Here is a 14,538-nt window from a genome sequence, read left to right on the forward strand (position 1 = left end):
AGACAAATATACGAAGACTTCACCAGTGCAATGCATTACCGAACAGTTAGAAGAGGACAATATGGAATTGGAATTCCAAACAACTAAGCCTCACTGTTCTAATCTCTACCTGAATCCTAACCCACTCATACAAAAACACATTCACTATTTATGAGATTTTGTGTTTCTCTTTTCCTTTGACAGTTTCACCGCTCAGTAAACACAGTAAACAAACTCACTCCAGATTGTTTACTTTCTCCAGTTATGGCTTCTAATGTCTCTGTCTGTTGTCTGTTGCTTGTTGTTTCAAGGTGATGTTCCAGACAGTCTATCACTTTACTCACACTTTGTCTCTCTCTCCCTAGTTTCGCCAAGGTCATGAATGAGACAGTGAAGGAGCTGGCCCCTCAGTGTAACGTCACCTTCCTGCTGTCAGAGGATGGGAGTGGGAAGGGGGCTGCTCTCATCACAGCTGTTGGCTGTCGGATGAGAGAGGAGCTCGCTGCTCAACAGCTTAACAGTAGCTAAACTACACCTCTGTTGTCTTTCTCTGCTGTGGTCTTGTACACCTCCCTGTTGTTCTCTTCTCTTCTCTTCTCTTCTCTTCTCTTCTCTTCTCTTCTCTTCTCTTCTCTTCTCTTCTCTTCTCTTCTCTTCTCTTCTCTTCTCTTCTCTTCTCTTCTCTTCTCTTCTCTTCTCCTCTTCTCCTACCTTCCACAATGAAATCGAGCACAGCTTGAAACTGATCACACTCCAATAGCTGCTTCAGCCAGTGTACACATGGCAGAGATGGAGAGACTGCTTTGTCCTTCTTGTGACATAATACACTCAAGCACTATGTTTTAGATGTAATTTGCCATTTTAACACAAACCAGTAACTTTTAAGATTTTGCACGGTTTGTCTGCATTCACTAAGATTAAGCATACAGAGCTATAACTTGCACACTGAGCAGGTACAGAACAAACCAAAAATGAATAATCATGAAGAGTTCACACACTCCTGTAATGCTCCCCACCGTAGTTTATATCTTCACCACCTGCTGGGGAGCATTATAGCACTACACATTCAAATCCTCAGTGTTAATTTATCCATTTGTTACACTGAGAGTTTACAAATGGAACTCAGTTTGTATACTCTCAGAGTTAAATTAGCTCAGAAAACAAAACTGTGGTATTTATCAGACTATTGATCTGATGTACAGATACACTGTATATCCAATGTCATCATAATATTAATTGCAAATGAAAGGTGGAAGCGCATTTGGTTGTTCTCAAGTGCAGTCCCGTTCAACAAGGCATGGAACAATGAGATGAATGATTTAGTTCCTAGCAAAATATGAAATTGCTGAAGGGACATTTTAAAGCTGCTTTAGACGAGAGTCATTGACAAAGTCTGCTCTGCTGTGTCAGATAATAAGAAAACAAATAACCAATGAGAATAAAAGGGAATACTTTTTCTTTAAAGTTTATAATCTCTCGCCCAGGCATAATACATTATGATATTATGGGATTGTGCTATTTATTTTATTTTATTTTTGTACTGGGTGAATGTTACTGTTACTGCAATAATGATGTATACAGTTGTAGCCATGTCTCTCTCACCCTGTATCTGTCCTGCACTGGAGGATGTACAAAGCTATTCCTCTCAGGGATCGAACAATCATTTATCAGCAGGTTGATACGAGGGACTTCTTCCACAGGAACATCTGTGTGGAAAGCCATGCATAGTGACTTGCTTGCTGAATGTTAAGATTCAGTGTTACATTTAATTTTACTTTACTACTTTGGTGTACTGTAAAACACTATATATGTCCAAAGTCCAAATACCACCTATATTTTACTCAGTAGAATTAATCATTCTTAGCAATCAGAGCCATTTGTATACAACGTTTGGTTGAACCATAGCCACAGATACTGTATGTAGCAATGCCTTCCATAGCATTACTATGTGGCAGCATTCTTAACATCATTCGGCATAGATTCAGCAGTTATTTATTGGTGATTATAAATCACAAATTGAAGCTATAACATGCCAGTGAGATGAAATATACTGTATATGGCTCCAGTGAGAATATTTCAGTAGTGGAACGCTTAAAGGGAATAATAACAATTTGACCAAAAATGTTTTAAAAGTTCATCCTATACTTACCCAGTGAGATGCACTCCTTCATACAACCTCATACATACAGTAAGCCTATATATGACCGTAAAACGGAAACGACCAGGGGTAAAATTCATGAAAATCTGCAAATCAAGTAGCGACAGTACCTCAGATAAAATGTATTTTATTATTGTTGTCCCTGTGTTTATTGGAATCTATTCTAGAATTTGGTCAAACTTGAAGATACTGCATACATTTAGAACATTTAGTCATTTGTGACTGATGAAGCAGAAGTTATTTAGGGTTTATGGTAATCCCTGTGCTGCTCATGTCGGATGCAGTGTAGAGATTTTTTTTTTTCTGTGTTACCATGATGATGGTGTTTGGCTGCACTGGGTCAAATTCTGGCTATTGAATAAAACTTTTTAGCACAGCAAAGATGAAACCTTCTATAGGCTACTAGCAATTGTCTCTTTTCCATCCTAGTCAGTTTCCTCAACTTGTGTTTCTGTTCACAACCTGTCAATCAATCACTTAATAAAAACAACTGTGTTTCAATTCAAATGACGTTCTTATTTGGACTTTGTTTGGACCACATCATGGTGTACAATTATATTCATTGTTTAAAATCATTGGGATTTTTCTTTCACCCACGGGGTAAAGAATATTTGTCGCCTTCAGTAATTGAGCAACTGAAACCATCCAAAAGCTTCACTATCCTCTTTTTGCATTCTTTGTTTTTAACCACTTAAACCACCCTATACACAGTACTTCATTGACCGGGGTCTATACTTAGTCCCCTCCTTTTTCCCTCTACACCAAATCTTTTCACCGAAAATACCAATCTACAAGCTCACAACACGTCACAACTTGCTTTTTTTGGTGTATGTTTTTCTATTATGACTGGCCCAGAATAGGGCTGCATGCTAGAGTTCATGAGGTTAAAAGTTACAAGCCAGAGGGTTTACAATCAACTTGTTCAGGATTAAGATGAAATTAACACATATCTTGAAAAAAACGTTGTATGGCGATGTAAGCTATAAAATAGGGTTTTAGTGGTTAAACTGCACTACTGTGTTAAACTCATGTAACATAGCCCAAAGATGGCCCAACACCTGGTTCATCTATCTACAACTTACACCCCTCTCACAATAATGACTCTAGGTTGGTATCAGAAGAATCATGGCTTTCACGGCTCACTTTGTTGGTAGGCAGAGCCGCAGAGACACCAACCGTGACAATTTTATATGATTTGTTTTATTTGCAACTCAATAAATTCAGGTTACAAATGATCAATCCACTGTTTGAGTAGATAGCAAATACACAGATGTCACCATTCCACTGTATGTACTTTCGAGCAAGCAACATAATAAATGCAGTGAGGAAAGGGAAAGAAGTGTTTGTTTCAGGGAGTAAACACTAGAATAATAATGTATCCGATCAAGGTGAGATTTTCTGACAGCGGCACATTGTTCTGGAGCATTAATACGTAATGTACACCATTGTATGATGGACTATAAATTAAGCATAGTTGTGACGGGGTAGGCATAGTATTTACAGCTGTGTGATCCTACTTTACACATTAACCATTATACAAGTCACACTTTTGTCTACAACAATATACCACTACATCAGGCTACTTTGTGGATATATACCTGGAAAAGATTGAAATGTTGAATTTTCACATCTGACTTATCTAGTGAGCAGTGTGTTTCTTGAATTTGAATTTACTGTACAACACTAAGTATAAAAAAGTACATTGTATAGGAAGATGTGAAGTCACAATATACAGTATGAACAAATGAAAGCACAATATATGAGTAATATGTTATCCTTGGAACAAATATTTCTGTACATATCACAAACAACCATTGTGTTGATAACGACAACAGATAAGATTAACATTTATATTTCATTAAAATAGTATGGAACCCAGTGAAATCTCTGACATTAAGTTCAATTGAATAACTGTCAGTCATAAATGTGTAATCTTATGGAACCAGTTGTATGAGTTTCTATAAAGCCAGACTTTTTACTTCACTATTTGAGAACCTACAGGTGAAAAAGTGAGACATCTTTCTTAACATTCACAGCAGCAGAGCAATGAAACAGATCTGGTGAAAAATAGGACTTTAAGTTCTCCAATACCACATAAAAAAGCTTGAACTTAACACAATACAGCAGTTTAGGGGCAACCAAATCTGAAGGATACTGACAAAATAACCTGTTTGTGTTGTCAGTTATACAGTACATGAAAGTGCTTCCAATAAAGGCGCTAATATGGAGAAAATGGCTTCGGGCTGGCGAACCATAGCTACAGTAGATAAGTTGCAATTAATATTTTACCACCATTTTTACAAAGAAATGTCTTGTTTATTTCCACAATGCTTAACAGCAATTGTTACGTAAACTGAGGAACCAATGAAATGAAGATTCCAACAAAAACATTAAAAGGAAATTGGGCATGTCATTTGGCTCCTTCAAATGCAAAATAGAATGAAATAACTCTCTGAAAGTTTGTGATTACAATGTCCAGTGCTGAAAGAAGACACACAGAAACGGATGGTACAGTAAGGCTTGGTGCTGCCATGGGACTGTCCTCCTGGAAAAACAGTACCCACAGTTCATGATTCTCCTACTTAACTACAATACCCACAATTCATAGCTGCCCTCCTAAAAAGAGAAAGAGGAAGAGAGGAAGGGATGAAGGAAGTAGAGTGAATGGGCCCAATGGATAGATAGTGGGGAATTGGGAAACGGAGGAGACTGAGTTAGGCATGAAGGATACAGTAGATAGAATCTTCCTTTGTCTTCATGATTACCACTTTCCCAATACCAGGAAACACTATGTTCATAAATGATAATGACAGTATGTCTGTCATTTGTGGCCCAGCTCACATGGGGTAACCACTGAAGTTATTTCATCTGTAGATGAATGATTCTGATCAGTTTTTCAATACCACATCTGGGATCTGGGATGATGACATGTAAGGTTAAGGGGTTTATACATTTTCACTGACCTGTGAAAATGTATTCCCACAGTTTCTATGAACAATTAATTTCTGTAATTGAATGACACCACTGTCTTTGTTTCATTGACATACTGTAGGTTCTGGATAGCAGACATTGACACTGAGTCATAAATGGTGACAGTTTGGTTTGACTGAACTCTGGCTCTGTCTTCTAAACGGTTGTTACTTTTATCAGTCCCGATCCAATGTTGTAAATGCTGTACATCCTCTTATTGGTTACACCAAAACCATGATGAGATTTGATTGGTTGTAGTGAAACCACACAACCTGGCTGTGACCAAATACTGCTTGGTAAGGACTGATAGCAGCCAAATCCATTTAGATGTCAACGGTCGTGTTCAATAATAAGTTTGGCCGTCTGGGATTTGATGTCCACCTGCTTCTCCACAGCATGCGTCTTGTCTGTATTTTGTGCGTTTAATGTGTACATGTTGAGCGGCGTGTGTGTGTCACTCTGTGTGCTCAGCTGAGTGGTGAGTGGTGTGTGCGTGTGGAGGGTTTTGTCGTGCGCGTTGGTGGGTACGTGTGTTTTCGTACTGTCAGCGCGGATACTGCGTGTCATAGTGACTCTGAAGGTGTGTGTGTATTGCAGTTCCATCTTGTCCTCTTCTGACACTCTGATGAAGGGACAAAACCTGAATGCACGACGGAACCCAGCACGGAACCTGAAGCAGGACAGAGAGAGGAATATAGACTAGGTCAGTGGTTCTCAAGCTTTTTGAGCCCAAGGCACACCATAGGACCACAATGGAAACAAGCACCCAAGGACTTTTTTGTGTTATCCTTTTAGCCTAAATGTCTGACTGTACCTCGTGCTGTTTACATTTCTGACTAATAAAGTATTCAATCAATCAATCAATCAAAGGGCAAGTCAAAATAAATCTCAAGGCACACCTGTATTCATATCCACGCAAAATAGCCTCTGTGTTAATTTTATGTACTAATACTAAATAAAAAGTTGAACTTTTGATTGTAAGGATATTTTATAGGCTATAGCATTTGCCTCTGAAAATGAGAGTGTGCACAAATGACTGATATACTGCAACATAATTAACTTTTTGCACAGTTGTATACATTATTATTACACAGCTTGGTTGAATGCTTGATTCTGATTGGTCAATCGCTGAATTCAGCGGTCTGTTATTTCTTGATAATGACCGATGAGCTCTATAACAGACCGCTGGCTAATCAAAGACTCAGAGCACCTGCTCATGTCAACCTGCACTGCTTGGTTTTATGCTGTAATCCAACATGACAGCCATGTAAACAAACAAACAATGTCATTTACAACTAAACGTTGCTCTCAAGAATGTTTTTTGAAGACATTTGAAGTGAGAAATAGTCGATGCAATAACCGAAAAGTGATCCTATTTGATCCACTACACTTCCTTGTTTATCGTGTATCAACAACGCAAGAATACCAAAACACTTGCCCCAAAACACAGTCGCCCCGGGGCTAATCCGGCGGTATATAGAATGGGGGCGAGTGTGTTTTGGGGCGAGTCTTCTGGTTACTTTATGGTAACTTTTATTAAAAACAAATGATGGAATACTCATTTCATGAGTATTCCATCATTTGTTTTTAATTTGTTTTCCGAGGCGAACTTCTCCGCCCAGCCCAATACTTATGGAATACTTTCATTGCCGTAAGCAAGAAAATACTTCGTTTTGTTGTTACTTTTGTGTCAATTTATTAATTTATTTATTAAGTAGCCGTGTAATAAGCGGGTGTAATAAGCGGGTGATTATCCACCTCCGCTCCGTGTCGGTGGATAATCACCCTGTCGGGCTTTAATTTTCAATAATGACTATCTCCCCGTACATTATCCATTGCATAATATGTGGTTGTCACAAAATCCCAAGGCACACTGGATTAGGGGTGTAAGAAAATAAGGATACACACAGTATCACGATATTGCGGTATATTTTGTGAGCGCACGCAACATCCAGATAACCAGGTCAGCCTCAGTAATATACACTACACCTGTATCTTCAGATGTCAAGTTAAGTTAAGTGAATGACATTTGTACACTGAGTGATAGAAGCAGGGATAATAAAACTAGCTACATAGCTGTTTAGCTACTTTAAGTTAGTGATATCAGATGCACTGGGTTGCCTCAGGTTATAGCATAAACGTGTACAGAGCACTCAGAAGCCTAGACAATGACAGCCAAAATATTAATAATAAGAGCTGGAGTTCTGATTTCACGGTCACAATAATATGTATGTCATACCTTTGATTTAGACAACAGTATATGATAGGGTTGTACATGGTAGAACTCATAGCAAGCCAGAATATAGCCAGGTAGACCTGAGGAGGAAATAGCAAATGTAAGTACAGACAGGTATACAGGTACAACAGGCAACTACAGACAAAAACATACAAGACACGGTGCTATACTGACCTGTTGAATGTAGTGTTGTTTATAAATGTCTTTGTTGAATGACCCCAGTATGAAGTAGATGTGATAGGGCAACCAACACAGGGCAAAGGTCATCACCACGACAACCATCATCTTAACCACCTGTATGATGTACCAGAAAGAGGTTGTCTGAGATTTGTACTTCCCCCCCCTTTTTTTTGTTCAATACAGATCAGCTCCATTTCATCCAGAATAGTTCAGCTTAAAGGAGGACTTCAGCCATTTTAAACCTATCTTCATATAATTGGTCCTTACTAATGCTCGTGCTAATATGGTACCAATTTTGTCTACTCTGTCTGTGTCTCAGAGGAGGGCTGTGGACAATTCAGAAACCTGCCTACTACCAGTGACATCATCGATGGGGAATCCAAGCTAATAGAAACTGTACGCTTTCTATTCCTGGAAAGTTAGCATGCTGTAATGTAAGGCAGCCCTTGTTCTTTGTTTTTTTAATGAAAATCCAAATAAAACATTTTAAATCTTGTTTGAAAAAAGAAAAAACTGCCAAGATGATGTCACTGGTAGGCGGGTTTCTTAAGGGTCCACAGCCCTCCTCTGAGACACAGGCCGGCTCATGAGCATTAAAGCCATCCTTTAAATAAAATTTAGTTTAGCTCAATACAGCTCTGTTAACATTTTGTCAATTACGTGTGCGCAATTCAGTCGAGCAAGGTTCAGCTTATTTGAGTGTAATTCAGCTCAGTATAGTTCTATTTAAATTGAAGAACAGTATACATCTTAACATTCTCAAGGATGACACATAGGCTACTGTACAAGTCAGACTTCATTATGTTTGTCTGTAAAAACAGTGCAGTGTAACCTTTCTCTTAGAAGTAATCTGGTTATGATAATGGTCGGTTGCCTCCCCAGGAATGCGACCCCCCCACAGTGTTTGTCCAACCAAACTGTAGGTCACCATCATCACCAGTAGAGGGAGCAGGTAGATCAACAATATCACTGCCAACTGGTAACTATAAAGAAACAGAGAGAGTCGCTATAGATCACACCCATTCATTGATAAAAAATTGTTTTACACTCTCAGAGTTAAATTAAAACAGGAAAAAGGGGAGTTTACTGTGTGTGTGTGTGTGTGTGTGTGTGTGTGTGTGTGTGTGTGTGTGTGTGTGTGTGTGTGTGTGTGTGTGTGTGTGTGTGTGTGTGTGTGCATGTGCGTGTGCGTGTGTGCGTGTGCACAACAGCAAAGGCAGTGGCAACATTGAACTGAGCTGAGCAATGGAAGACTCCCTGCTGCGGACCATTCTGTCTCTCACTCTGTGTTCAAAGATGTTGCCTTAGACGAGTGCATTTGTTGTCTTTACTCTGAAAGTGAGGTTGCAGATTTTACCATCTAAACTTAACTCCATCTGGTTTCCAGGCAACTATGCTCCTCACTGTATACAGTCATGAACAAATAGCACATCTTAAATGGGTGCTATGTATACAGGGGACTCTACATCAGTAGGCATGACAGAATAGTGGATTTGATATCAAAAGATATCTCTTCTATTTTCAGGTCCTCCATCATGTTGTATAAGCATTCTACTGTGAAGCCGAGCATGTTTAGCTTGTGTAATTATGATTCTGTGTTTTTTGTGCTAACGCCCCTGATGTCATTGTTGTTAATGAAAACCATAGGGAGGTGTTCATTCTCGAGGTCGGCTGTACTTTTGATTACAGCTTAGAGGAAGCCTTCCTAACCAAAGTGCTAAAATATCATCAGCTGGAGCAGACAATCTCACAGCTATAGGCTACAGATGTAAACTTTTGGTTTTTATCTTTGGTAGCCTCTCCAAAAGGAGGGCCATCAATATCAGCTATTATAGGAAGCCGCTCAATTTGGAGGAGGCGTTGTTTCCTTTACCCATGATTGTTGTCTGCTGTGTTTGACAAGTATGGCAACATTATTGTATGTAACAATGTTCTGCCTTATATGCAGTTTGTAACTGGCTGTTTTCCCATTATCTGACTGCACTGGCGGTGTTTATGTCCTTTGTACAAGGCATTCTTGTACTTTTTATGTGGACATAAATACATATTTCAAATGTGTGTGTTGTGAATGTATTCCCTCAATGAGGCCCTAAAAGAGTCTCCCTCTAACTAAGGGTTGTGAGTGATGGTTCAGTTGAGTCGTGGGCGCGCAGAACAAGATGACACCAGGCAGTATCACATAAGTTCTAGTGCAGAGGTCTTCAACAGGGGATCCGGGACCCCCAAGGGGTCCTCAGAGATACTGCAGGGGGGCCACCAAATCTTTGTGATGGGAACTTTTTTTTACATTAACCACTTGAACCCTAGCATCCCTATTCTGGGGGGAACATTTGCCGAAAATAGCCAATCTATAAGCTCACAACGCGTTTGCGATGCGCTGTGAGCTTGTACTGTAGATCGGCTATTTTCGCCGAAGAGGTTTGGTGTTGTAAAAGGTGCTGACCAAGTACAGAGCCAAAGGTCAAGTCGTTAAATGTCTGAAAATACACATTTAACATGAATCCAATATATAGTCGGGTCCCTGCTTCATCTCTCTCTCAGCTAAGGGGGTCATTGGTCTGAAAAACGTTGAAGATCCCTGTTCTAGTGTATTACACACCTATATAGAGAGAATATACAGTACTAGCTAGACACATGATGTGACCAGAAGATGTGAGAAATGGAAAAGAACAGAATGAGTATAGGAAAACAACAGATGCATATCAAGAATATACACAGTACAGTACTGGACACATGACAAGAACCAGAAGATATGAGAAATGGAAAAGAGCAGAATGAGTAGCTAAACAACAGATGCATCTTGTATAATTGCACACAGGTGTCAGTCCATCTGATTAAGTAGTTGATGGCCATGGCGTCAAGTATTATGTACATCAGTATGCTTATAAAGATGAGAGTGAATTAACAAATATATGTACTGGTCAAGCTGGAAAATGTCGGTCCTAATCATATAATCATAAGATTAAGTCTGTCTGTCTGTCTGTCTGTCTGTCTGTCTGTCTGTCTGTCTGTCTGTCTGTCTGTCTGTCTGTCTGTATGTTTGTCTATATCTATATAATATAGCTATATAGCTATGCATCTCACTTACGTTAATTGATGTTTTCCTCCATAATCATCTGGCCAGTCAACCATGCACACAGTCCTGGGGTAGTAGAATCTGGTCACACTGTAGTAGCACTGAGGGAAAGCCAGTGAGACTGCTATAGCCCAAATTAGACCAATAACAACCTTGGTAGAGGTGGAAGAGAGGCGGGGTTTCAGAGGGTGGATAATTGCCATGTACCTGTAAGAAAAATATTGTATATCGGTCACAGTCCAGATGCAATTTTTCACACAGATCATGAGTGATCTCCTCATTACAGTAGTTGTGAACATGGTAAGAAAGCAGATTTGTCTTCCTTGATTCATCCTTGTTTTGACAGTTATGAGAAAAGGAAATCTTACTGTAGTCTCAAATCGCTCAACATAAATATTGTTTGGCTTTGCAGCACTCCATAAATCCACCCACACAACCTACAAATATCATATGATATGGCCTTGTTGAAGATAAAATACTTGAAGATTAGGAAAGGTAATCTAGTCATCCATTCATCCATCATTTACATAAAGATAAAAAGACAACATTAGTATTTCTGGGGTTGCTTTGTTCAATCAATACAGTAAAAGGATTCTAAAATATTATACTGAATGAAACTTCAAAGTCATGCAAGTCTTCAAAGTGTTTAATCTCAGTTAATGTACTAAATCTTCAGTGATGATTTAACTTAGCTTAACTTAACGTACAACTTAACTTAACGTACAAATGGAACCAACATTTTGAAAGATTTTCAAATCTTTCACATACTTACAGACATACAGTAACGCATGCACGCACGCACGCACGCACGCACGCACGCAGACACCCACACACGCACACACACACACACAGCGTATTTTCTGCTGTGAAGTGTACATAGACCCCTTGGGGTGATGTTGCACTGTAAACAAATAACTACACTGAAACTGAACACACACTCACTCTCTCTCGCTCTCTCTCTCTACCTGGGGCCTGCACCTGAGCCCTAATATTACAGTGTCCTCCGTGAGGAAGCTCACCCATTCTTAATTTACACAGATGCCTCCTATTTTTAAACATACAGAAATGCACCACTGCAATACTCATCATAGAACCTTTTTACATTTTACTCCTCATTGTTTGAATTCATGTTTGCTGACCCAAAAGTATTACTATAAAGTTTTAGTTCAACTTCGAATTTACACTAAGAGTTGAATTAATGTATGTTAAAGTGTGAAATGTTTACTAACAGTACACCAGTGGTAAGCCAAATTCTGTATGTGTGTGTGTGTGTGTGTGTGTGTGTGTGTGTGTGTGTGTGTGTGTGTGTGTGTGTGTGTGTGTGTGTGTGTGTGTGTGTGTGTGTGTGTGGATTTGGATGGGTTCTTTGTGAGTTTCAGCCTCCTGTTGAGCTCATTCATTGGCCCCCTCCTTTAATCCCTCTAAACCAAATCTATTTGCTGAAAATCTGTAAGCTCACAACATGAGATTTGTTGCAACACATTGTGATCTCCTATTTTCATTGAATGTGAGACTATTATGACATGTCCAAAATAGGGACGCTAGGGTTAAAGTGGTTAAGAGCACAGCACTCCTCCTTCTTTCTCTCGCCACTTTCTTTTTCAAGGATAATTTATGCTTCGGCCAAAGACAGTGTGGGCCGATAAAAGGGATTGTTTGAAAAAGTATAAATCAGCCTTCAGTCTCCTTCCCCGACCCCACTCTCTTTCCCTCCGTCTGTCTAGATTAGTCCAGCCTATCTGAGAACATAATTCTCTGACTGACATTACTTTCCTCCCTACATATTGTGTGTGTGAGAGACAGCAAATGTGTCACAACAACAAAATTTATGATTGTGATTTTTCTTTATGCATATATTGATTTTATGCAAGACAGACTTCATAATGGAGTTGAGTTGATTCAGAGGAATTATTTATTCTAGCATCCATCATATTGGTTCACTGTAAGACAAAGCCCCAGCAAAGACTGTATTAAGAGGCAGAGAGAAGAACCAGTGCAAGTTGGGCTTGTATTATGCAGACTGCAGCACAAGAATAGCACATTATTTAATCATTTGTACTTATTGTACGGTGTACAATGCCTCTGTGCTTGAACCAATGACCCTGCTGAGAGTACAGAATGCAGAATAATGATTGACCAGAATGAATAGAAATAGAATAGGCATTTTCTTACAGTTATCATTGTAGACTGTTTTGTTACTGCTATAAAGGTGGCTTCCAAAGAACTTACATGTTCTGTAAATGGTTATTGACTTTGTGGAAATTATCAGTTATTTGGACAGTGCATGAAAATCAGATAGTTCGAACAAATTTGCAATGTCAATATATTACAGTATGCACCTCATGCGACAGTATGCCATTCTGATGTTCAGTTCCACGTTAACAACTTAAAACCTGATATACTTTGTTGACTGGGCTCCCCATTGGTCTATAGTTTTCCCGTCCTTTTTTCCCTCTAGCAACATTTATCTACACCATAAATCTTTGCCGAAAATAGCAGATCTATAAGCTCACAACTCGTTGTGTTGCGCTGTATTGCGAGCTTGGAGATCTGCAATTTTCGCCAAATGTTTTCCCCAGAATAGGGATGCTATAGCTTCATGTGGTTAACATAATTTAATTTTGCAGCTAGTGTGAACGTACAAGCAAAATCACAAATCTTTATAATACTAAATGGCCATGTGTCATCATGCACATGTAGGGATGTCACGATCATGAGATTTTACTTACTTTAATGTTTTTGGCATTGAACATTGTTTGTCTTTTAGGCTTCATAAACAAAAATTGCACAAGGGCAGATATTTCAAATAACTTAAATAAACAAAGAAATGACTGATATGTAACAACGTGTCCTTTCAAAATGGTTTAGAAACGATTATGACGATTATGCAAAATAATTGCAATTATCTGAAATAATTGCGATGAGACAATTATGTAATAATTGTGCAAGGCCTATGCAGCACACCATGTGCAAATCCCAAAACCTTCTTCTGATATGTTTTATTTAATTATTTATTTATGTTTGGCAAGTATGGAAATCCCAAGTCATATAACCCAATGATGCCACAAATTGAAAATTAATGAGGAGGAATTGCTGCAATGCAGGCAGGTTTTACACTTGACTTGAAGACTAAACAGACGTCGCATTCATCACTGTAGCATCCACACAGAGTCTGCCATTTGTACAGATGTGACAGTGCAGGGGAAGACGGTCCCTCCTGTGACAATTACTATCCCCCACCCAATATAACAACATGGTTTCAGACTGAGCCTAGTGAAGCCATTCATCACGATGTTATGAGCATCGGACTAATCAGAGCTTTGAAAGTGGGAAAAGACTCTGTGAAGACCCAACCGGCAGCATCGTCCTTGCTAATATGATGCTACATGAACATGTGACATGACTATCTGTTGTTGACTAGGGCTAGGCTACCACTTGATTCTAATATGATGCTACATGAACTTGTGACATGACTATCTGTTGTTGACTAGGCTACCACTTGATTCTAATATGATGCTACATGAACATGTGACATGGCTATCTGTTGTTGACAACCACTTGATTCTGATATGATGCTACATGAATATGTGACATGGCTATCTGTTGACTACCACTTGATTCTGAGTTTCTCCCCTCAGGATATGTTGACCAGGTGGTGCTTCTGTTGAGGTCATTACTCATGTCATCTGTTCAACTTCATGGGTGGGAATTTCACAAGAGTGCACCTTAAATAATAGCCCCACAAATGACACACCTCTAAAATTCATCAGCTCAAATGTTGCTTATGTTAACCACATGAACCCTAGTGTCCCTATTTCGGGGCGAACATGCAGCGAAAATAGCAGACCTACAAGCTCACACGTCGTGTGTCACTCAAAACGCAACCTGCAAGCAACATCAATAAAATGTGTTCCCTATTATGGTATCCAAGTAACAAAG

The 14,538-nt window shown here is 39.2% G+C and overlaps 2 protein-coding genes across 2 annotated transcripts in view; one reads left to right on the forward strand and one right to left on the reverse strand.

Moving 5' to 3' along the window:
- The window catches only part of LOC308086377 (hexokinase-1-like), a 29,934-nt gene extending 27,296 nt beyond the window's left edge, over window positions 1-2,638 (forward strand). The window contains exon 21 of the mRNA XM_080429897.1: window positions 345-2,638. Coding sequence (XP_080286023.1) covers window positions 345-507 — 163 coding nt within the window. The 3' untranslated portion in view covers window positions 508-2,638. The remainder of the gene's footprint in view (window positions 1-344) is intronic.
- A 1,719-nt stretch (window positions 2,639-4,357) lies between these two features.
- The window catches only part of tacr2 (tachykinin receptor 2), a 13,551-nt gene continuing 3,370 nt past the window's right edge, over window positions 4,358-14,538 (reverse strand). The window contains exons 4-8 of the mRNA XM_080427885.1: window positions 10,612-10,806; window positions 8,356-8,506; window positions 7,518-7,637; window positions 7,347-7,423; window positions 4,358-5,777 (exon numbers count right to left, since the gene is read on the reverse strand). Coding sequence (XP_080284011.1) covers window positions 5,438-5,777; window positions 7,347-7,423; window positions 7,518-7,637; window positions 8,356-8,506; window positions 10,612-10,806 — 883 coding nt within the window. The 3' untranslated portion in view covers window positions 4,358-5,437. The remainder of the gene's footprint in view (window positions 5,778-7,346; window positions 7,424-7,517; window positions 7,638-8,355; window positions 8,507-10,611; window positions 10,807-14,538) is intronic.

The sequence above is a fragment of the Gymnoscopelus braueri genome (assembly GCF_963280865.1).
Source record: "Gymnoscopelus braueri genome assembly, chromosome: 1".
Classification (NCBI taxonomy): domain Eukaryota; kingdom Metazoa; phylum Chordata; class Actinopteri; order Myctophiformes; family Myctophidae; genus Gymnoscopelus; species Gymnoscopelus braueri.